A 24,947-nucleotide genomic window follows, 5' to 3' on the forward strand; every position below is an offset into this window, starting at 1 on the left:
AAAGGAGATTCAAAGAGACTTGTTTCAATCAATTTTGGGATATGGACACAAAATGGAAAAAGACATTCTAGGGGTCGGGAGTGCATTATATGTTGCTACACTCAATAAAACACAAAAAAAAGTATGAAATGTGGTTCTTGGTTGATGGAAAACCTCGGGATGATGGAATATGCATTGGTGACTAGCTTAAGATGTGGGGAATTGCCAGGTGAGGTTGAGGCAAAAGGTATTACGAGGATTTATGAATCTGGAGCAGCGGAGGTTACACATGAAGATAAAGGCACTTTCACAGTTAATAGACAGAGATTGAACCCATACATTGATAGGGTGCTGAGTTGCAATTTTATCCCAATCCGGCTGGACATCCTAACTTAAAGGATGGAGAGAGTCAAGCTATCGACTATAAACAAGCGCTTCTTGGGAGGCAACCCAAGCGTTGACCCAAGCGTTGTTAACTTTTTGTTTTCATTTTGGTTGTTGATTTTGTTTAAATTCAATTCTAGTTCTATGAATTTTTATGTATTGTTTTTGGGTGTTTCAAGTGACGTTTTCAGCAAAAGACAGGAATCCAAATGCTCCAGGAGTTGCTGCGGCGAAGATAGTTCTTCTTCGGGGCAGAGAAAGATGAGAAAAATAGAGTATTACTCCTGCAGGATTTAGCCCCGGCGAAGAAATGAAAATAATTTTGAGAAATTTTTCTAAGGCATTTCGCCGCGGCGAAGAAATTTACTTCGCCGGGGCGAAATAAGCCTTGCATCCTCAGGTTGGTTTTGCTCTGGTGAAGAAAATTTCTTCGCCGCGGCGAGACCTGGGAATTTTGTTAGGGTTCATGAATGATGAACGTCACCGCGGCGAAGAAGCTTTTCTATAAATACTCGCTTTACCTTTTTCATTTTCACGCCGCCTTGCATTTTGAGTTGAGAGAAAATTTTTCAAAGTTCCGTCTTTTGTTTCCATTTTATTTTTCCAACCAAAATTCTCACTCCATAACATCCCTAAACACCAAGACAACCCTTTTCAACAACAATTTTCGCGAAAATTTCACGAAAAGTTTTGGATAAAAAATTTGGGGCTTTCCAATCTGGGTCGTTTCCGGTTCAATTGGTGGTGCACACTCCTTCATTTTGGTAAGATCTCAATAACCCAAAGNTAAATAATGTAAATGATAAATATTTGTGAAATACCTTTGGAAGCTTCCACCCTATAAATATGTTTTGATTGTGTAATTTCTTAAAGTTTGTAAATTATGAGTTTGGATCCTGCGTGACATTTTAAATGCATGTTTTGGATATTATTATTATTATCCTTACACAGATTTTTTCTAAATACAAGTTGTTCTCCAGACATGTATCCTCGAGATTCTCATTGAGGGATATTCAGAGGATACCTGACTGGAGGGGGGTTTTACATTTGGTATTAGAGCAAGTATTTTGTAACTTTTAAAAAAAAAAAAAGGGGTGTTTTAAGATGTTTTCCATTACGGAGTTAGGCATTTATGAAAGTCGATGACAATATCCCTCATGTAAAGTTCCGCTGCTCAAGTTGTCCAATCGCTGTAAGTATGTTTACTTGATTAACATTATATGTGTGACTGTGATAGGGAATAAATATGAGGAAAACCAGGAGAACAGATCCAGGTCGCAGTGATGCTTCAAATGCACAAGATGTTCCAACTGCACCTGAAGCTACTAACCCAACAGATGCTACTTCAAGCACTCCGAGTTTAGATGTTGCAACATTGGAGCGTATGATCCAAGAGGCTGTTAATAGAGCTTTAAGGAAAACCCTGCCAGATAGTACAAGTACTCCGGTGACAACAATGACAATCAATGTGGTACCAAGTCAAGCAATAGGGACGAGTACTCTAAAAGCAATGGTTGCCCCAAAGTAGATTGAGCCAATTTATGGCCTCTCAAGTAAACATCAGCCTCTAGAATTTAGTGGTACTAATGATCTAGTAGTAGTTGAACAATGGATCAAGTTGGTGGAGAAAGCTACTACTCTATTTCCTATGACAGATCAAGAGAAGATCCGGTATGCTACGTACCTGTTGAAAGGAGATGCTATGACATGGTGGGAGCTTATGGAGCAGACTCAAGATACCACCACTCTCACTTGGTTAGGGTTCAAGGAATTGTTTGAGGAGCAGTACCGGATAGTAGACATGATATCCTCAAAACTACAAGAGTTTATCAGTCTGCAGCAAGGAAATATGACGGTCAAAGAGTATTCAATCAAGTTCAATTCCTTGGCTAAGTTTGCACCCACACTGGTCAGTACACCACAGACCTGATTGGAGAGATTTGTGGGGGGACTTCATCCCACTATTGCCAGAGATGTTATGTCGGGTCATCAGCCCTCCCAAACATATAGTGAAGCACTCGCCAGAGCCATCAGAGCAGAGGTGTACTTACGGAAGGAGACCAAATTAGCTCTTTCCCCGACAGTGGCAAGTAGTCCTCTCCAACTTGGTCAATCCAATAGTGCAGAACAAGTTGTTGGCAAAGACGATAAGGGTAAAAGCAAGAAAGGAGTCTTACCTAAAGCCAACAGGAAGGACATGAAGAAAAAGGGCCAACAAAGGAAAGGTGAGGTCAATTACTATAAGAAATGTCGGAGAAGACACCGAGGTGAATGTCTAGTGGGGACCAATGTTTGTTTCAGATGCCACCAGCCAGTTCATATTGCTAGAGATTGTCCCATTGGTTCTACAATTTCAATACCTGTAGTTGGAGGCACGACAGCCAGGGTATATAATGTGGCCCAGATGCAGGCAGATGCCAGCCCTTCAGCAGTCACTGGTCAGTTATAATTCCACGATACTCCCTTGTGTGCCTTGATTGATTCAGGTGCTAAACATTCATTCATATCATATGGAATGATTAAGAGATTAGGGTTAATGCCTATTAGAGTAGAACAAGCCATTAGGATTGAATTGCCTGATGGTGAGGGTGTAGTGACCAATGAAGTCTTAATGGAGGAGTTAGTGAAAATTAAAGGACGAAATATGATGGTAGATTTGATTGTCTTCAATATGCCAGACTTTGACATCATTCTTGGGATGGACTTTCTTAGTAGATATGGAGCAGAGATAGACTGTCGTAGGAAAAAAGTCAAGTTTAATCTAGACTATGGGGATAACTTCATTTTTGGAGAAGGACACCCAACTAGCATGATGATAGTGCAACAAAAGCTAGGAAGATGTTGAAAAAGGGGTGTTCTGGGTATATCGCCACATGTAGTAAATAAGGGAGAGAGAAAAGCTAGGTTTGGTGGATGTGTCACGTTTGGCAATGTAAAGCTAGTTAGGAAGAAAAGAAAAGAGAAATAGAATCTGGAAACACCAGAGCAAAAGATGCCCTAGGGCGAAACATGACAATCAAGCAAGGAGCTATCAGTAAAATTCATGTTCGATGCTAGTAAAGTTACTTGAAGTTAGTCTTGGCAATATTATGGCAGCAAGAGAAATGCTGTTAGTTATCCACCACATATATACCAGTGTCGGACAATCACAAGCACAAGATCCCAATTTAAACAAGGTTTTTCATTTTTATGAGTGAAACCCATAGACAAACACATAGAAACTATGCAACAGAAAGTCAAAACAAGGATAGCCATTCATCATTATGGTCATGAAGCAGAACCAGGGTGTTTGCTATGGGAGAGAAGCCAATCGCTGGCAGGCCTTGGTTGCGGAAGTAGCGAGCATCTGTGGAGGCGGGAAAGATATCAGGCTTACAAGTTTTCCATTAGCATTTAACAGCATCCTCCCAAAGGCTCCACCATGGGTTTGAACTATCGGTCGCTGTTAGCAGGGGTTTCCAAACTTGTTGTGTATAGAACCTTTCTGCTTGAACTGTCAAAGCAAGTATAAGATAAAACTTCAAGTCATTTGACAAAGCATAGAACATCTGTAATAGTTGAACCAAATAGCTTTCTCTATTCAGTGACCAATAGAAAATGCACACTTATCCTTTATGTAATAGGGAGACTTCATATACTAATACTAAATATTCAAAAGGGAAGCATCATTTTGTTGAAAACTTCTCATGCAGAGATCATCACAGATAGCAAAGACAAAGGCAAGCATTCTTTCTTGCACTACTGAAATGATATGAATAGGTAAGAGTCTTAAAGAATTATCAGTACTTCAAATGTCATATTGCATGAAGCAGGTGCCCATTCTTCAGCAATTCGTCTTTCCAACACTTCTACATCTACAGTAGGAGGGACCCGAATATCAAGACTTGCTTCTGCTTCAGATGTTGCAAATTCATGACAAAACCCTGGTAGATAGAAAGAAAAAGGATATTCATTTCAGAAGCTAACAGCATATCATTTTAATATTTGATGCTTAGATTCTTGTGGAAAATATAAATGATCATTCCCTTTTTTTTTTTTTTTTTTTTTTGTCATTGTATGTTGAGAACAATAGCAATTGTTGAAGACTATTATGCATTGTATCTTGAGGAATACACCATATTTGTTTTATGCCTGACATTTATATCTCCATTTACAATAGGTAGACAAAAATGTATATTATCACAGGCTTAAAATTTCCATTAGCAAAGAAACTCATAAAGTGGGTGTTGCGATTATAGAAAAGTTACGAATACATCAAATAAAACTCTCAAAATCCAAAGTAGAGCATAATTAGTTTCTTAAATTATTCATTATACTATATAATAAGTAACAAAAGCAATACTAATTAATCTAAAACCACATTCCAAATAGTAAAAGAACTCACAGTAGGTGATGGGTTGCCAGCTTTAAGAAATACAATGTTAACCGAAATGACCTCCCCTTCACCCTTCAACCCAGCCTTCACCAAATCAAACTGTGAAGCTCTAAACCTCCTCACACTCTCAATGCTCTTAAACAAATTCTCCATCGCACTGTTATCATACAGCTTTGCGCCATGGCCTGGAGCCCCCTTAGCCTTAATAGCCAGCCACCAAGGTCCCTTCTCTGCATAAAATGCCTTGTAATTTTCATTGGGAAATGGAAGACCTGAATTCCAAAGTAAATTTTTTTTTTAAAGAAATTACTAATACAAAAGCAAAACTTAAAAGTTTTTAAATAAGGAAAACATTGATACCAACATAAACATTCATTTTTATTTATTTATTTTTTTTTTTAACCTTCATTAAGGACAATACCAACATTCAAGTTTTCGAAGATGTCAGACTCTGCAAACTTCTCAACTCCATCATGACCTCCAATCTTTTCATCAACAGCAAAAGCCAAGTAAACAGTTAGAACAGGCTGAAAGCCACCTGCCTTCAACTTTCGAATCACCTCTAAGTATTGCATCCCAACGCACTTCATGTCCTGGGACCCTCTGGCGAAGATATTTCCCTTCGAATCCAGGTGGGCCCTGAAGGGGTGGTAGGACCATTTTTTCAGCTCAGACGGAACGACATTGGTGTGTGAGTAGAGGATGATGGAGGGTAGGTAAGGGTTGGAGCCGGGCCATTTGAGAAGAATGATAGGTTTCTTTTTAGCGAGTTCGAAGGTCTGGGATTCTAAAGAGGAGGAAATTTAACTCCCAGGCCATCCAAAGTTTGCATTTAACAAAATAGCCTTGAAACTGTTTTTTAATTTTTTTTAATTTAGAGAAGATGACGTGGCATAGTTAGGATTAATTAAACACATAAAAGGGGTTAAAATGAAAAGATTAAAACGTATAAGGAAACAACCATAATTAATGAAAGTTTTTAAAATTTGAAATTTGAAAAAGAGCCCCAGCCATTCAAATCACTTAATCGAAACTGACTGAGGCAAAAATCGATTCTTCAAACTATAAATGCATTCTGCGTAATTTCCGGTGATAACAGTCCACATTCCTACAAATTCTCAACCATAAATGCATTCTGCGCAATTTCTGGCGATAATGTCCACATTCCTACAAACTTTCAAACCCAAATTCAATCCTAAAGCTTCTTCCTTTCTTAAAACAATGGTTGACATTCACAATGACGAAGAAAACCCAACGCCTCATTGAATTGTAGAGTTCGGCGGCGCAAGTAGTTCAATGGCTGCTCCGGTGGATGTTCCGATCAGTGAAGGTGTTCCAGCAGCGGAGATGACAGTGGCAGAACAAGAGAGAGAACAGGAGCAAAATGGTTCTGGTGAGGAAGAGGAGGCCGGCCAGAATTCAGGCAAGGAAGAGGAGTCCGACGAGAGTTCAGGCGAGGACGAGGAGGAGGAGGCCGCGGAGGAGGAGGAGGAGGTCGCTGATGAAAAGGTATCTGTACTATCGTTTAAGCGATAATGTCCGAAGCATACTGAACATCTGACAAGAACTAAGATCGCCTAAGCGATCTTATCTATCACTTAAGAGATTGATGGCTTTTACTCTTTGTGGCTTAAGTAATTTAGGATCGCTTAAGCGATCTTAGGTCTAGCAGATGTTGATTCTGCCTCGTAGAAGATCTCTTAAGCGATCTGTAATCGCTTAAGAGTAAAAGAGTTGAATTGCTTAAGAGTAAAAGAGTTGACTCGTTTAAGCGATACTATGTATCGCTTAAGCGATCTTAGAACTGGTAGATGATTCGGCCTCGTAGATCTCTTAAGCGATCTGTAATCGCTTAAGCAACCCAGAGTAAAAGGATTAATCACTTTTACTCTTGGTCGCTTAAGCGATTGCAGATCGCTTAAGAGTGAAAGAGTTGAATCGCTTAAGAGATACAAAGTATCGCTTAAGTGATCTTATACTGGCAGATGATTCTAGCTCGTAGAAGATCTCTTAAGCGATCTGTAATCACTTAAGCGACCCAGAGTAAAAGTCATTCATCCCTTTACTATGGGTCGCTTAAGCGATTATAGAGTAAAAGCGATGAATCGCTTAAGCAATACTTTGTATCGCTTACGCGATGTAAGATCTAGGCAAATGTTGATTTTGCCTCGTGTAAGATCGCTTAAGAGATCTGAAATCGCTTAAGCGACCAAGAGTAAAAGCGACGAATTGGTTAAGTGATCTTATATATCGCTTAAGCGATTCTTCACGTTTACTCTTGGTCGCTTAAGTGATTTCAGATCGCTTAAGCGATCTTGCACGAGGCAGAATCATCTGCCCATCGCTTAAGCGATTCTTCTGGAGCGTATTTTGTTTATATTTTATTTGGTTAAATTTTTTTGGTGATATTCTGTTTATATTGATTGTGCAAATTTTCCAGAGCATAAACTTTAGAGAGTATGGGTTGGAATGTGTAAGCGATACGGTACCATACTTCCCTGTGTAAGTGACAGTGAGGTCAAGTTGGGATGTTTTAACGAGAATAATGGGGACTTTACAAACACTGAGGAATGGTGAAAGGAGATTCAAAGAGACTTGTTTCAATCAATTTTGGGATATGGACACAAAATGGAAAAAGACATTCTGGGGGTCGGGAGTGCATTATATGTTGCTGCACTCAATAAAAAACAAAAAAAAGTATGAAATGTGGTTCTTGGTGGATGGAAAGCCTCGGGATGATGGAATATGGGTTGGTGACTGGCTTACGATGTGGGGAATTGCCAGGTGAGGTTGAGGCAAGAGGAATAAAAGACAGTCCGACAGCCAAAAGGTTGGCTAGCAAGGTTTTGGCGAGGAACACGTCTATTAAGGCACAGGAATTAGACGGAAGGTTAATAAATGGTGGGTTTAACGATTCAGAGACGTTCAAACTGTGCTTGGTATTGTTCTTACATTCAATCCTAATGGCTGGTGACTCAACAAAAGCCATTGATATTGATTGGGTGATGTTTGTAAGCAACTTGAATTTCTTTAATACTTATCCATGGGGACAACTATCATTTAAGCAAACCATGGAGTCCCTGCAAGCAAAAGACCTGACGTCAAAGCACTCCCAATGGACGAAGAAGGGTAGAAAGGCCACGTACAATTTGTTTGGCTTCCCATGGGCAATGCAGGTAAATATTAATAGCTTTTTGTTATATTTTTTTTAATATATGTGTTTGAATTATGATATGGACTGTTTTTTTACAATGTAGGCTTGGATGTATGAGGCCATCCCTGTCCTGGATAAGGCAAGGGGGAAGATTAGGTCTTATTCGGTTGTGCAACAGACATTTCCTAGGATGTTGCGGTGGTAGGACCAAAAGTGTACCCATTGGGATTATGAGCAAATAGAGATTCAAATTCAATCAGCTCGGGTAAGATTAAAGGATTAAGCTTTTGAATATGCACTTGCTTTAAAATGTCGCTTAAATCTGATTGATTTTTTTTCTTATTGCACGAGGTTGTCCATCCCTTCCTCACTGCTACTGGGGGTGAAGCGCAACAGGACTATGTCACATCTTTCCTAGCACTGGAGGATGAAATGGATGAAGGGATGGACTACCTGGCGCGGGAGCTACAAGGGGTCACACATGTGAGAGCAATTGCATGGCCACTGCTTGAGAATGTGGTTGACGCCGAGGAGGATGAAACAGCAATCGGCGGGAGGGAGGAGGAAGGGAGGGAAGAGAAGGGGAGGGAGGAAGAGGTTCGTATGCCTCAACAAACCGGTACAACAAGTACCACTTTGCTGAGGCGTGCGGGTCAGAAGAGTGAGGTGGTTGACCTCATTAACACTTTGTTTGATAGTTTTACAACAGCTGTTTATGGAGAGTTTGATAGGATGGAAGAGGAGTTGAAAAGGGTGGAAGAGAAAGTGGATAAGGCGGGAGAGAAAGTTGTTAGGGTGGAGGAGGAAGTTGGTGGAGTATTGAAGGCGGTTGAAGTGCAACCTGGGCTGAAAAGAGAGAGCCGATAGAGCAGGTTTGTGAAATCGCCTTACATCGTACTAACACATGGAATTAAGAGGAAAACAAAGAAACAAAGTGAGGAAGAAGCCAAAAATGACGAGGTTAAGGAGGTTGTTGGAGGAAGTGGGACAATTATAATGGAGGAGGTTGAGGCGGGAGGCGAAGGAAGTGGGGATGTAGAAATGAAGGAAGAGGAAGGAAGCGGGCAAGCAAAAATGGAGTCCACTATCGATTTGTATAGACCAATAGAGGAGGAAAAGAAAAAACCCTTCTATGCCTATTACAATGAATCCGGAAGTGATGCCCTTGTAAAGTGAAAGACTGGGGATTATTCTCGGGAATGGTTTGGAGAGATTTTGAAGATGGGCAAGTGGCTTCATGACTCAGCGAGTTATTTTCGCTTAATTGTCCTTATTTTTGCTTATCTTTTCCATGAGGTATTGTATACTTATATTGTTGTTTTTATTTGATGTAGCACATCGATGAGGTATTGACACTGATGAGGCTGCGACAAACCACTAATGATGATCTACTGTATCTCGATTGTGCCATCACCGATGTGGCCTTTGGCCGAACGCTGGTATCGACATATCGTAATTTATTGAAAAAGGCCATTAGTGCATTTATAGCAAAAGGAGCCAAACGAAAACGATCGGGCACAGAAGACTTGGACTACATCCCTAATGATTTTAGGTTTGAAGACAAGATAATGCAGAATGTAATAGGGGACAGGCCCAAATATGGCCATAGTTGGGCAAAGGTTAAAAGTGTCTACTGCATCATCCTGGTCAAGGAAATGCACTGGATAGCAGTTGTCGCGCTCTTAGAGGAAAGTTTGCTGAAGATCCTTTACTGTAACCCAACAATTTGTCGAGACAGGCAGTTGGAGGCTGAGTTGGAGCCACTGTCCGTGTTGTTCCCATGGCTGCTATACGATAGCGGGATGTTTGACCACCTCGGTGATGAAGCATTGACGGGAAAGTGGCCAGTCAAGCGCGTTCCCATCCCAACAAATGAATCAAGGTAAATTTTGTATAAAATTAACTTACATAATACAATTGTTCTATAAGTTGATTCTAAAGCTAATGTGTTCTTCCTATTGCAGGGCTGATTGTGGGGCATATGCCCTAAAATTTATTCAGTTCGACATGACCAACACCCCGATGGATGGATTGAATGACGAAACAATGACCATCTTTCGGGAGCACTGGGCTGTTGAGTGCTTCTTTGGGGAAATGGATCCGTTTTGAGTTACCACAACCCAATCAAAAGGCTTGGAACTTTGACTTTAAATTTTGTAGTTTATGTGATGTTCATGTTTGTACTTGGGTTGTGGTGCTGATGCTGCAAGTGTCATGCTTATATAGAGCTTTACCAAAATAGACAGACTCAGTGAACTTCTCAATCTTGCACTCCATAACTTGGGTTCGTGAAGAGAGAAAATTTTGCAGGTTGCTGGCAAACAATGAGAGGGAACTTCTGAAATTGGCTTGGGCTATCAAAGTAGGCTACCGGCAAGGCATCTGCAATCAAGGCTGGTGGCTAGGAGGAGGCATCTGCAATCAAGGCTATTGGCAAGGCATGGTACCAAACAATGATCTCAGACAGTGATTATACCGAATTTGAAAACTTCTCAAAGTGGCGGCATCTACAATCAAGGCTGTTAGCAAGGCATGGTACCAAACAATGATCTCAGAAGTGATTATACCGAAATCGAAAACTTCTCAAAGTGGCTTAGGATTTATTCTGTTTTGGCACAATTATGAATGATTTTAAGTTTAAACTTTCAATTACATTGATGCCTCTTACATTTTGATTTGTGATGGATTAGATTGATATAAATGACTTCATTTTGCTGCTTATTCTTTTCAGATTTGCAAGGACAATGATTGAGGTCGAAATATATCATAATCATAGTTATTTCAAAATTACCTTTATAAAGACAGATCATTACATAATTCAGGAGAAATGTAGGATTCTTCTCTTTTTCTCATGATCGCTTTAAGCAATATATGAGCGACCACATATATCTCTTAAGCAACCAAGATTTTTCCCCCAAATGATCGCTTAAGCGACCAAGCTTGAAAGTGAAGAATCGCTTAAGAGATACAATGGATCGCTTAAGCGATTCTTCATCTGGGCAGATGCCTCGGAAGAGATCGCTTAAGCGATCAAAGATTGATTAAGCGACCAAGAGTAAAACAATTCATCACTTAAGCGATTCTGTAGGATCGTTTAAGCGATCATAGATCTGGGCAGATTTGATTCTGCCTCGGAATATATCGCTTAAGCGATCTTTAATCGTTTAAGCAACCAAAAGTTAAAGTGAATCATCGCTTAAGCGATCCCAGGGGATCGCTTAAACGATCATAGATTTGGGCAGATTTGATTTTGCCTAGTAAGAGATCGCTTAAGCGATCATAAATCACTTAAGCGACCAAAAGTTAAAGCGATTCATCACTTAAGCGATCATAGATCTGGGCATATTTGAATCTGCCCAGTAAGAGATCGCTTAAGCGATCTTGAATCGCGTAAGCAACCAAGAGTCGCTGGGATGTGTGACAATAGGCCTACAAACATATGGGATGTGACTTTTTTCCATGAGATCCATGCTGGATCTCACCGAAAAAGGAAAGGCCAAAATGACGGCCACATCTGGCCTCAAAATAACATATCGATGGCCAGATCTGCCATAGATCTGGTATTTTGAGGCCAGATCTGTTGTCGATGTCAGCAGTCTGCATCGTAACTGATTTTTCTGGTAGGATGCCGGCGTCGATATGGCCTTTTTCGACGGTGAGATTGTGGGGGTGTATTTGTTAAATTTTAAAATTACTCTTGGGGGTATTTGATTATTAAGAAACTTAAGGGGCCTCAAAGTAATTAGAAATATAAGGTATTATTTACTAAATAATTTAACAAACAAACATTTTGGAAATATGGATACAAATATTCAACCAAACGCACCCTTTATGTTATGAAGAAAGAATGATAAGATATGTTCACTATTTATGATATCGCTTAATCGTGCTTATGTTTGATATAGACGTAAACATTCTACACCAGAATAAGATATGTTCACTATATATGATATCGCTCAACCCTAAAGCCATTTTATTGCTCGAAGTTTTAACATCATTATGTTCCGAGAAAAGAAGAACAATATTTGTTTTGAGAACTTGCATGGTTACCTAGTTCTCTTCAACCCTATATATTTAATATAGATGGCCACATTCTACACCATATATGTTTGATATATATGTAAAAGAACTAAATGTTTAATTAAAATATAATAATGGTCATGTTCCACTGAACGAATCGTACACCTTATATATTTGTTCCAAGACGGCCACATTCTACACTAGCGGGATGTTTGATATAGACGTACAAGAACTAAATGTTTAATAAAAATATAATAACGGTCATGGAAGACAACTGTAACTCTGTAAAACCATCTGCACAAGCAAAAAACCGTCTTCTTCTTTATCCATATCTCAACCCTAAATCCATTTTATTGCTCGAACTCTTAACATCTTTGGTTTGACGATTTGATCAATGAACCATGACCGTTATTAGATTTTTATTAAATATATAGTCCTTGTATGTCTATATCAAACATATATGGTATAGAATGTGGCCGTCTCGGAACAAATATATAGGATTGAAGAGAACTAGGTAACCATGCAAGCTTAGTGAACAAAAATTGTTCTTCTTTTCTTGGAACATTAAGATGTTAAGAGTTTGAGCAATAAAATGCCTTTAGGGTGTACGATTTGTTCTGTGGAACATGACTATTATTCTATTTTAATTAAACATATAATTCTTTTACATCTATATCAAACATATATGGTGTACACTGTTTATGTCTATATCAATCAATTGCCAACAACTAACAATTTTATGTACGGAGTCGTAACTGTGCAAAATCATTTGCACAAAAAATCAGTTTTAAGGTGCATGACCACTTAAGAGATCCGTGATACCGCTTAAGCGATTTCTCTCTATTTCGCTTGGTAGATTAAGCGATCATTTGATGGGCAGATTCAAAATTTGTTTTAAGGTGCCTGATCGCTTAAGAGATTCCTCTCTTTTTCGCTTGGTTGATTAAGCGATCTTATATCGCTTAAGCAATCATGTGATGGGCACATTCAATCTGTTTTATGGTGCATGATCGGTTAAGCGATCCTTCATAATTACTTAAGCGATTCCGCTCTTTTTCGCTTGGTCAATTAAGTGATTTGATCGCTTAAGCGATCATGTGATGGGTAGATTCAATATCTGCCCAGGTGCATGATCACTTAAGCGATCTGTGATATCGCTTAAGCCATTCCTCGATTTTTCGACTGGTCGATTAAGCGACCTTTGATCACTTAAGCGATCAATGATATCGCTTAAGCGATTCCTCCCTTACTTGCTTGGTCGATTAAGCGATCGTAGATCGCTTAAGCATTCATGTTATGGGCAAAATAGTCTGTTTTAAGGCGCATGATCGCTTAAGCGATGAGTGATATCCCTTAAGCGATCCTATATGAACAACCCTTTGTCGCTTAAGCGATCGTGGGCAATACATACTTTTCCATCTTTTCTCCTAAATTTTGACAAACTAAGATTATCAACACATATTAATTCCATACTTTCTCCTTAATTTGATAACCTAATTCCGAACTAAAATCACCAACAAATATTTAGACCATGTAATAAGAATACTAAATGCAAAGAATGATTTATTAAAGGTAACAATAAAATTTAAAACATCAATAATTGAAAATAATAACTCATCAACGGTTGGCCTTCGCAAATCCTTGAATTTCATCCTTCTTCGAACCTAATTATCTGGATCTGCATGTGATTCCTTCTGGCAACTGCTTCTCTTGTGGCCAGGTTGCTTGCAAATTGAGCACTTATTCATCTTCCGGGGAACCTCAAAGGTTGATGGAATACGCTTAACTCTTTTTCTCCCCTTTGGTGTCTTCTTGAACAGCGGCTGGATGATAATGTCAGCCATCTCTAGCGGCACTACCCACTGCTCTTCTGGAGGCACCGGATATATCGTTTCTGAATAAGCTAGCATGTAGTTATCTGTCATATAGAGAGGGGAATAAAGTTCCATGTAAATTCTTGTACCAAAATCCGGCTTCCGTTGGTGTTTCAGTGCTGCTAGTGCATGAGGACAAGGTAAACGTTGAATGTTAAGCACTTTATAGCTGCAAGTTTTTCTAACAAGGTTAACTACGACATCCGCACCATAGCCGCGCATAGTGAACTCTTGAGCATTAAGAGGATAGGCAAACAGTGCATTTGACAGTTCCATATGTTCTCGCAATTATTTTTCAACTGACGGAACAAGGGTTGTAGTAAAATTATCTGACTTCATACGACGCTCATGGAACCACCGTGACAATGTCCTCTGGATTGCATCAAAAAGTGCAACTATTGGAAACTCTCTTTCTATTAACAACTTCGAATTTATGGACTCGGCTATGTTCGTGGTCATGACATCAAACCTTCTTCCAAGAAAATAAGCTCTACTCCATTGCTCGAAACCAATATCATGCTCAAGATACTCAGCAACTCTATCATCCTTGATTCAGATTTGCTGGAAGTGCTCCTCAAACTCATCAACCTGATAAGCTTTTGCTGCCATGTAGTATGTCTGAAGGAGGCTAGCACAGTTAAACTTTTGTTTTATGTTCTCACCAAGGTGCCTCATATAGAATCCATGATGTGCTTGACGGTAAATAGTGGCAATCCCCTTCTTTATAGACTTGTGCCTATCGGATATTATGCATAACTCGTCACTGTCAGGCACTATTGTACGTAATTGCTGAAAAAACCAAGTCCATGACTCGTCATTCTTAGAGTCAACTACACACCATGCAACAGGATATGCGTGATTCTCGCTATCCTTTGCAGTGGCCACCAATAATGTACCTCCATACTTTCCCATCAGAAAGCAACCATCAATAGCCAACACCTTTCTCATGTTTACAAAACCCCTTATACAGCACCATAAACAAAAAAAAATATTTAAACATCATATTCCTGTCCCACTTCAAAGCCGTCTTGCTACCTTGTTTGTCAACTCAAGCATATAACGGTACGCTTCTAATACTGCGTACCCGTGCTCCGGCTTGCCCCTCACAAAATCTTGTCATGTTGTCTACCTTTCCAGCATTTCCGTAACTACACACATCCCAACTCTGTGCGCACAAGTCTTTGAATGTCTTTAGGAGATAGACCTTTCCCTTTGACGAACCGACCTTTGACAAATTGTCCAATAACATCAGTGGACGCTTGTCGATGCTCACCTGAATATGTCCCAAACCACATGTGTGCTCACGGGTATATGTGCTAAGAATAAACTTTTCCGACTCGCCACCTTCTAAACATAAACCTGCCACTTGCACTTTCGGTCAACTGCAACCGTCACGCCAATGAATTTGACTTTTTGGATGAACTCAAATTACCTTTCACAGCAACAAGTTTTAACTTCCTCCACTTCCTCTTTTGTTGTCAAATAATACCCTATGCGCAAGTCCGATCCATCCTTAAAGACATGAGCTGATCCACTACTACCTCCAATTGCCCCCTTGAAACCTGCAAAACGACCATAGTGTTCTCTTCCTCACAATCTACACCTTCTGCATAATTTGTATTAAAGGAATCTCTACATCTGTGGGAACATCTATGGGTCTTCTCCTAACATTTTCATTCTACCCCCCATCACCAACCTCTTCTATATTGTCCTCCTCACCACCCAATTCACCGTCTACTCTTGATTTTTCAGCTAACAAATAAATGGCCTCGTAGTTCAAATTAAAACCAGGCAAATCTCCGCCTACATCCTCGTTATCCCCTTCCTTGGAACCAACTCCAACGGTTTTTCTACATAAGAAACCCTTAAATCGGCCTCGAACCTATCGCCATATCAATCAAAATAAGTTCACACTTTCATCCGACTTATAACAGCAAGGTACCTTATAATTTTCAGGAGCTCTGCTTAAAACATACTTCACAACTATATCACTATGCGAGCAACTCAATTACCTACTCAATTACCTCTTCTAATTATTTCATCAATCAACTCATCAAAACTAACCTCTGTGCTCACAGCAATTGGTATACTTCTTTGCTCTTCCCAATCCACTTCCACTACTTTCTTCCTCCACCCACTCACCAAAATTCAACACCCAAACAACTTTTCCCATGTATAATAAGCCAACTACCTATAATGCAAGAAAACAATTCTTAAATGTTGTACTAAGGGTTCAAATATTTTAAAAAGAATCTGCACATTCGCATATTTGGTCTGATGTATCTCTTGAACGATCATGGTTATTTATACTGGATCGCTAAGCGATACACTTGATCGCTTAACAATCCATATAATACCATGATCGCTTAAGCGATCTTATGCCATTTACTGATCGCTTAAGCGATCTGCTCCCATACAATAGACTTTAACCAGATCACTTAAGCGATCTTATGCCACATACCATCGCTTAACGACTATGTGCTGCATCCCAGACCTACCAGATCGCTTAAGCGATACACCAGATCGCTTAAGCGATCCCTCGTCCAACACATTTCAGTCATCTCCACCTACAATCGACATCATACCCAGAATAAATACCAGAACAAATTTTCAACAAATTTCACTCCTTTCAACTTGCATTACATCAGACATAACCCAACAACCTAAACAACTAAATCAAAATCATAACCCAAACCCCATCCATTATTAAATCTTTGTAAATCTAAATATAAAATGTAAAAAGGAGATACACATACTTAAACAAATGTCAGAGGAGAAGAGGGGGATCTTTGTCGGAGAAGATGTTAATGGTGGAGGAAGGAGAAAGTGTTAATGGCGGAGGAACAAGAAATATAGAGGAATAGGAAGAAAGATGACAGGAAGGAGGAAGAAGAAAAGGCAGAGGAAGAAGAAGATGTTGACGAAGCCAAGAAGAAGAGAAGATACAGAGGTGAGATGCGTTAATGGCGGGAGGAAGAAGAAGGTTTTTGGGTTTATTTGCAACAATTTCGGGTTTGTGGAAATTTAGATAATTTTGAAAAGATTACATACTCCTATTACACTTAATTACCCTTAATCAATAATATGGCTATTTAGTTAACATTTTAAAACTTGATAGCCTTTTAATTAAATGTAAACTTCAAATGTCTTTTTAATAAACTCCCCCCTTCATCAGCAGCAAAACCAAGTAAACAGTTTGAACAGGCTGAAAGCCTCCTGCCTTCAACTTCCAAATCGCCTTTAAGTATTGCATCCCAACGCACTTCATGTCCTGGGACCTTTTGGCGAAGATATTTCCCTCCAAATCCGGGTGGGCCCTGAAAGGGTGGTAGGACCATTTTTCCGGCTCAGACGAAATGACGTCGGTGTGTGAGTAGAGGATGATGGAGGGTAGGTGAGGGTTGGAGCCGGGCCATTTGAGAAGAATGATCGGTTTGTTTTTAGCGAGTTCGAAGGTCTGGGATTCTAAAGAGAGGGATTGGGCTTGTGACGGGAGGAAGAGAAAATTTAGTTGCCGGGCCATCCCAAGTTTCTATTTAACAAAATAGCCATGAAAATCTTTTTGATTTCTTTTGGGTTAAAAAATATGACGTTTGTAATTAAAACAGAAAAAAAGATTAGGGTGAAAACATTTAAACATTTATGGGTTAGAGTATAATAAAGAGAAGTTGATTTAAAATTTGAAAGGCAAAACGCATTTGTCTCAGCTTCTCTTTCTCACAACAGGATTCAAACACCTTTCTCTCTCTCGTTTGTTCTTCCAATTTTCTACAATTTCTCAATTTCTTTACTCTTTGCATTTTTGTCATTCCTTGTCATTCCTGATTAAGTTATAATGGCTGAGATCCTTAAAGAAACAGAAAAAAAAAACCCATTTACTCCCCAAATTGTGGGCACCACTAGGTCTACCAAAAATGGAGAAGAAGAAGTTGTGGTGGAGTAACTTCCGATGATCGAAGTTGCTCCACCGGGAGAGGAGAAGGCGTCAACGGAAGACTTTTTACTGGCAGAACAAGAGAGGGCAAGAGTTGAAATTGAAACTGAAGAGGAGGATGCCGATGCAAATTCCAAGCGTCGGACATGATCGCTTAAGTGATCTAAAATCGCTTAAGCGACCAAGAGTAAAAGCAAAGAATCGCTTAAGCGATACCTAAATCGCTTAAGCGATCATGCATCTGAGCACAAGTTAATTTTGCCTCGGACATGATCGCTTAAGCGACCAAGGTTAAAAGCAAAGGATCGCTTAAGCGATATAATAAATCGCTTAAGTGATCATGCGTCTGGGCACTTATTGATTGTCTTGTTCGTGATTGCTTAAGCGATCGTAGATTGCCTAAGCGATCGAAGATTGCTTAAGCGACCAACAGTAAAAGCGAAGAATCACTTAAACGATATCTAGATCACTTAAACGATCGTGCATCTGGGCAGAAGTTGATTCTGCCTCGGACATGATCACTTAAGTGATAAATCACTTAAAGCGACCAACGTTAAAAGCAAAGGATCGCTTAAGCGATCATGCGTCTGGGCACTTATTTATTGTCTTGTTCATGATCGCTTAAGCGATAGATTGCTTAAGCGACCAACAGTAAAAGCGAAGAATCGCTTAAGCGATACTTAAGCGATCCTGCGTGTGGACACTTATTTATCGTCTTGCTCATGATCGCTTAAGCAACCAATAGTAAAAGCGAAGAATCGCTTAAGCGATACACTTAATCGCTTAAGCAATTATGCATCTAGGCAGAAGTTTATTCTACCTCGGACATGATCGCTATAATCGCTTAAACAGCCAAGGTTAAAAGCAAAGGATCGCTTAAGCGATAGAATAAATCACTTAAGCGATCATACGTCTGGACACTTATTGATTCTGTCTTGTTCGTGATCACTTAAACGATCTATGATCGCTTAAGCGACCAAGTGTAAAAGCGTCAAATCGCTTAAGCCATAACATAAATACAACCAGATCTCTTAACCGACTAAGTCTAAATACACAGGATCGCTTAAGCGGGAAATGAAATCTCTTAAGCGATCCAGTGCATTTGGATTCTTTTTATTGTATTTCACTAGATTGGTTAAGTGATTAAAGCTATCTTAAACATATAAGGTGTACGATTCATTCAGTGGACCATAACTATTATTATATTTTAATTAAATTAGTTCTTTTACGGCTATATTAAACATATATAGTATAGAATATTTACATCTATATTAAACATATCAGGTGTGCAATTCGTTCAGTGGACCATGGCCGTTATTATATTTTAATTAAATTAGTTATTTTATAGCTATATTAAACATATATGATGTAGAATGTTTACGTCTATATTAAACATATCAGGTGTACAGTTTGTTCAGTGGACGATGACCGTTATTATATTTTAATTAAATTAGTTTTTTTACAGCTATATTAAACATATGTCCATAAACATGGAAGAGAAATATTGAAGTAAATTACCCTTAACCGCTTAAGCGATCCGGTCTATTTAGCCTTGGTCTATAGAGTGCAGAGCAGATGGTTGCAGAGTTCAATTTTATATCAATATTATATTTTTTTTTTATTGCTTTCTTGCCAAGAACTAACAAAAATAATAGAATAACAATAGATTTTTCAGTTTTATGTACAGTGCTGATTGACAAAGACCGAAGTGTTCTTTTCACATTCTATTGAAATGAAAAAAATAATTAATAATAATAAATAATTAATAAAAAAAGACTAAATATTAAATAAACATTATGGAATGTAATTTCTCATCGAAGTATATCGCTTACTGCATTGCTTAAGCGATCCAGTACAAATAAGCATGATCGCTTAAGCGATCTGCTGTCATATATCTAATCACTTAAGCGATCTGCTGTCATATATCTGATCGCTTAAGTGATCTGCTGCCATATACTAGACTTATACCAGATTGCTTAAGCGATCTTCTGTCATATACCAAATCGCTTAAACGATCTTGTACCATATACCAGACTTATACCAGATCGCTTACGCAATATATCAGATCGCTTAAGTGATCCATCATATCCAAAACACATTTTTAGCCATCTCCACCTACAATCGGTGCTATCACCCCTAGCTACTCACAATGCAAGAAAATATTCAAAAAATTTCACTCCTTTCAACTTGCATTACATCAAACACAACCTAAACAACTAAATCAAAATCATAACTCAAACCCCATCCATTATTAAATCTTTGTAAATCTAAATATAAAATGTAAAGAGGAGATACACATACTCAGATGAAATGTCAGGAGGAGGAGGAGGGGGATCTTTGGCGGAGAAGATGTTAATGGTGGAGGAAGAAGAAAGTGTTAATGGCGAAGGAACAAGAAGATATAGAGGAATGAGGAAGAAGAAGATGTAGAGGAATGAGGAAGAAGAAGACGTAGATGAAGAAGAAGATGTAGACGAAGCTAAGAAGAAACAGCAACCAAGGTAGAGATGCGTTAATGGCGGGAGGAAGAAGAAGGTGTTTGGGTTTGTTTACAAGAATTTCAGGTTTTTGGGAATATAGCATACGTTTTAAAAGATTACATAATACTTCATTAATCCTAATTAAGCACTAATCAAGTTTAATTACCCTTAATCAATAATAAGGCTATTTAGTTAACACTTTAAAACTTCATAGCCTTTGAATTAAATTTAAACTTGAGATGGCCTTTTAATAACATGCCCCCTGGAGGAAGGCGGTGGCTTTCTTGTAGTCAGGAGATGGTTGAGAGGTGTTGATTTGGAGATATTCTTGGAATCTTGAGATAATAGCCGATGAAGGAGAAAATTTGGCTGCCCGACCATCCCAAGTTTCGATTTAAGAAAATGGCCTTGAAACTATTTTTCATTTTTTTTAATTTAGAGAAGATGACATGGCATAGTTAGGATTAATTAAACACGTAAAAGGGGTTAAAATGAAAATATTAAAACATATGTGGGCCGAATCATAAATAATGAAAGTTTTTAAAATTTGAAATTTCTCAAAACAAGCCCCACTATTAACCTCACTCAATCGAAATTCATTAGGGCAAAAAGCGATATCTTGAACCAAAGGGAGATGCGATTTTTTCCTATCGAACACCTGCAAATTTGCACCCTAAATCAATTTCTTGAACCCGAAATCGAATATAGTCGCGATTTCCAGCGATATAGTCACGATTTCCGATCGATTTGTTGAACCCTAAAATCAATTTCCGTAACCCTAAATGGAATCTGTGCGATTTCCGGCGATACAGTCCACATTTCCGATCGAAACTGCAAACTTTGACACCAAATTCAATCCAAAACCATGGTTGACACTCACAATGAGGAGGAAAACCCAACGCCACTTCGAATCCTAGATTCCGGTGACGCAAGCAGTTCAATGGCTGCTCTAGTGGATCATCTGACCAGTGAAGGTGGTCCACACGCAGAGGAGACATTGGCAGCATAAGAACAGAGGGAAGAACCGGCAAACGGTTTTGAAGACGGGGAGTTAGGCAAGAATTCAAGCTAGGAGGAGGATATCGGCGAGAATTCAGACCAAGAGGAGTCGTCCGAGGATTCAAGCAACGAAGAGGAGGCCGGCGAAGAAAAGGTACGTTGTTTGGGAATATTGCTTGTACTGTCGCTTAAGCGATTATTTTGTTTTACTCATGATTGCACTCATGATCGCTTAAGCGATACAAAGGATCGCTTAAGCAATCTTAGATTTGGGCAAAATCAGATCGCTTAAGCGATCATGAGTGTTTACTCTTGGTCGCTTAAGAGATTTCAGATTGCTTAAGCAATCTTGTCGAGGCAGAATCACAGATATAATAAGCGATCTTTTGTATCGCTTAAGAGATTCTCAGTTTACTCTTGGTCGCTTAAGCGATTTCAAATTGCTTAAGCGATCTTCCACGAGGCAGAGTCAAGATCTCTTAAGCGATCCGAAATCACTTAAACGACTACAGTGGTAATTTTTTGTTGCTGATATTTTGTTTATTAGTTGTTTTGGTTTATTTTTGTTGCTGATATTTTGTTTATATCGATTGTGTAGATTGTGTAGACTGTAAACTGTAGAGACTACGAGTTGGAGCCTATAAGTGAGAAGATACCCTACTTCCCTACAAGGGTGATGGTGAGGTCGAGTTGGGAGGTGTTTGACAGAATAAGGGCCATTGTAGCTGGAATGAGGCATGGTGAAAGAGATTTCGATCGCACTTGTTTCGGTCAGTTTTTAAGAATCGGAACAAATTGGAAAAAGGCATTTTGGGGGCAGGGAGTGCATTACATGTTGATGCACTCAGTAAAAATGCAACAAAAAAAATGAAATGTGGTTCGTGATGGACGGAAAGCCACTATAGTTTGGGATGATGGAGTATGCCTTGGTGACGGGCTTAGGATGCAGGGAAGTGCCAAATAAGGCGGAGGTATATGCAATAAGGATGAGTCCGGGAGCCATAAGGTTTAGTAATAAGGTTTTGCAGGGGGCAAAGTCTATTATAGTTGATTTTTATTTCTTTTCAAGTCTAAATATGTTTTTCTTCTTCTCTATTTATTTCTTTGTTCTTAGGATGGAGTAAATCTCTTTTGTTAGGGGAGGATGAAACCCTAATTTGAACAATTTTTATTCTTAATACCAATTTCTGTTCATGAATTTGTGCAAGAGTTTAGGTTTAATGCTTTATGAATGTTGGATTGATTCAATTACCTTAATGATGTTTCGAAAAGAGAAGTTAGGGTTTATTGCTTAATTCATAGTCATAATTGTTTTATTGGAATAACATTGCACAGCATATTAGAACTAGAAGTAATCAAATAGAGATTCTAGGATTAATTTGTGGTCCATCTAATTCATAATCGAATAAGGCGAATTAGTCGTAAGGGATTGATGAATTTATGCTTCTTAATTTCAGAGTAACCGAATAGGGATCTGTATTAAGTTGAATAATATGCCTGAATAAGGATAATTGGCCTTAGAAGAATCCTACCAATTCATAGCACAAACGGGTACTAAGAGTAGTTGTCAAGCACAATTAGGGGGAAATATGTACCCTAACTTCATTAATACTGCAAAGTTCTTCACATTGTTTATTTGTTTAATTTAGTTATTTTTAATCCGTTACTTTTACACTCTAAGATTTCATTTTCTCAAATAACGTGTAAGTAGTTTTAAGTAATTACAAATATTCACTTTGATCTCTGTGGGACGATACTCAAACTCATCACTTTATTATTTGAACATGACTAGTGCACTTGCTAAGGTTGATTTAGTCGCATCACTGGTCATTTAAGTTGACAAAACTCGTGACAATACATCCGGATTCAATCTTCTATTGGATAAAATGACAATCAACCTCTATATGTTTTGTTCTTTCATGAAAGACTGGATTTGAGGCAATATGCAGAGCAGCTTGATTGTCGCATATTAGTTTCATTTGCTTCACTTCACTACACCCAAATTCTTGAAGAAGTTGTTTCAACCAGATGAGCTCACAAGTCGCGAGAGCCATAGCCTGATATTCTACCTCTACACTTGATCTAGCTACTACATCTTGCTTTTTACTCTTCCAAGATATTAGATTACCTCCAATCATGATACGGTATCCAGAAATAGATCGTCTATCTAATGGAGACCCTACCCAATCAGCATCAGAATGCCCAACAATTTGAGAATGACCCCTATTTTCATATAGCAAGCCTTGTCTTAGAGCTCCTTTAATATACTTGAGAAGGTGAACTGTTGCGTCCCAATGGCCACTACATGGGGCCTGGAGAAATTGGCTAACCACACTAACTATAAAAAGAGATATCTGATCTGGTGATCATGAGATAATTCAGCTTACCAACCAATTTTTGATACCTTCCAGGGTCTTCTAATGGCTCCCCTTGTCCAGGAACAAGTTTGACATTGGGATCCATAAGAGAATCTACAGGCTTACAGTCTAACATACATGTCTCCTCAAGAATGTCCAAGGCATACTTCCTTTGTGATATAGCAACACCAGCCTTAGACTGTGCTACCTCAATCCCTAGAAAATACTTTATCTTCCCCAAGTCCTTGGTTTGAAAAGGCTAAACAGATGTTGCTTCAGTTGAGAAATCCTATCTTGGTCATTACCTGTTATGACAATGTCATCAACATAGACAACCAAGTATATAAATTTACCATGATCAAAGGCGAAAAAATAATGAATGATTAGTTGTACTTCACGACATCCCAAACTGTTGAATCATAGAACTGAACCATTCAAACCATGCTATAGGTGACTACTTTAGACCATATAAAGATCGACATAGACGACACACCAATCCTGACTCCCCTTGAGCGACAAACACTGGTGGTTGCTCCATATACATTTCCTCGGTAAGTTACCATGCAAGAAGGCACTTTTGATATCCAACTGATGAAGAGGCCATTGATACATGGCTGCTAAAAAGATAAGGAGGTGTACCGAAGTAATCTTAGCAACAGAAGAGAAGGTATCACTATAGTGAAGCCCATAGATCTAAGTGTACCCCTTTGCAACAAGGCGAGCCTTCGGCTGATCAACTTTGTCATCAGGACCAATCTTAACAGTGTAAACCCAATGACACCCAACAACAGTCTTGCCTGGCAGTAAGGAAACCAACTTCCAAGTACCATTATGATCAAGAGCAGTCATCTCCTCAGTCATGGTAGCTCTCCACCCTAGATGTGCCATTGTCTCGCTAACAGTGTTGGGTATAGGGATAGAAGACAAGTTTGAAATAAAGGCATAATAAAATGGAGATAAACAATCATAACTAAGAAAATTATAAATAGGATGTGGGTTTCGAGAAGATCGAATACCTTTGCGAAGGACAAGTGGAGAAGTTACTTCGTCTACAGGAGACATGACCGGAGCAGGCGATGGAGGAATAGGAGATGGGTCATCGGGATTGATTGAGGTACCTGTATCAAGAAGGAAAGTACCATTGGGATTAGTAGGAGGACGAGGATGACGAGAATAAACTTGGAGAGGAGGACGATCCATCGACGAGGAAGGAAGGATGGAGATAGGTAAGGTGGCAAGGATAAGATTGCTATTGACGGTGTTTTCAGAAAAGTATGGAGATGTCTCAAAGAAAGTTACATCTGCAGAAACAAAATATTTGTTGGTGGCTGGGTCATAGCAACGGTAACCTTTCTGGAGACAAGAATATCCTAAGAAGATACACTTAACAG

The 24,947-nt window shown here is 39.0% G+C and overlaps 2 protein-coding genes across 2 annotated transcripts; one reads left to right on the forward strand and one right to left on the reverse strand.

Annotated features, from left to right (window-relative positions):
• The first annotated feature begins 2,341 nt into the window (after positions 1-2,341).
• LOC116119342 lies at positions 2,342-3,208 on the forward strand. Its single transcript, XM_031405282.1, has 2 exons — positions 2,342-2,801; positions 2,850-3,208. Exons 1-2 carry the CDS (start codon positions 2,342-2,344, stop codon positions 3,206-3,208), a joined length of 819 nt encoding a protein of 272 aa, XP_031261142.1.
• Positions 3,209-3,599: 391 nt separating this feature from the next.
• LOC116119343 (aminoacylase-1-like) lies at positions 3,600-24,756 on the reverse strand. Its single transcript, XM_031405283.1, is given in 13 exon segments — positions 3,600-3,824; positions 3,827-3,856; positions 4,150-4,265; positions 4,268-4,286; positions 4,748-5,010; positions 5,142-5,525; positions 5,922-5,939; positions 20,456-20,569; positions 23,328-23,511; positions 23,591-23,772; positions 23,862-23,965; positions 24,117-24,173; positions 24,260-24,756. Coding segments are annotated over 13 exon segments (2,193 nt in total).
• Between the last annotated feature and the right edge of the window lie 191 nt (positions 24,757-24,947).

This window comes from Pistacia vera, unplaced genomic scaffold (genome assembly GCF_008641045.1).
Source record: "Pistacia vera cultivar Batoury unplaced genomic scaffold, PisVer_v2 Contig880, whole genome shotgun sequence".
In the NCBI taxonomy this organism is placed as follows: Eukaryota; Viridiplantae; Streptophyta; class Magnoliopsida; order Sapindales; family Anacardiaceae; genus Pistacia; species Pistacia vera.

What these genes read in the sequence shown, in the direction of transcription:
- LOC116119342 (XM_031405282.1), top strand. Translation starts at nt 2,342, where the DNA reads ATGTCGGGTCATCAGCCCTCCCAAACATATAGTGAAGCACTCGCCAGA. An exon ending in CAGCCCTTCAGCAGTCACTG is followed by an intron (nt 2,802 to 2,849) that starts GTCAGTTATAAT and finishes TGATTGATTCAG; the next exon opens with GTGCTAAACATTCATTCATA.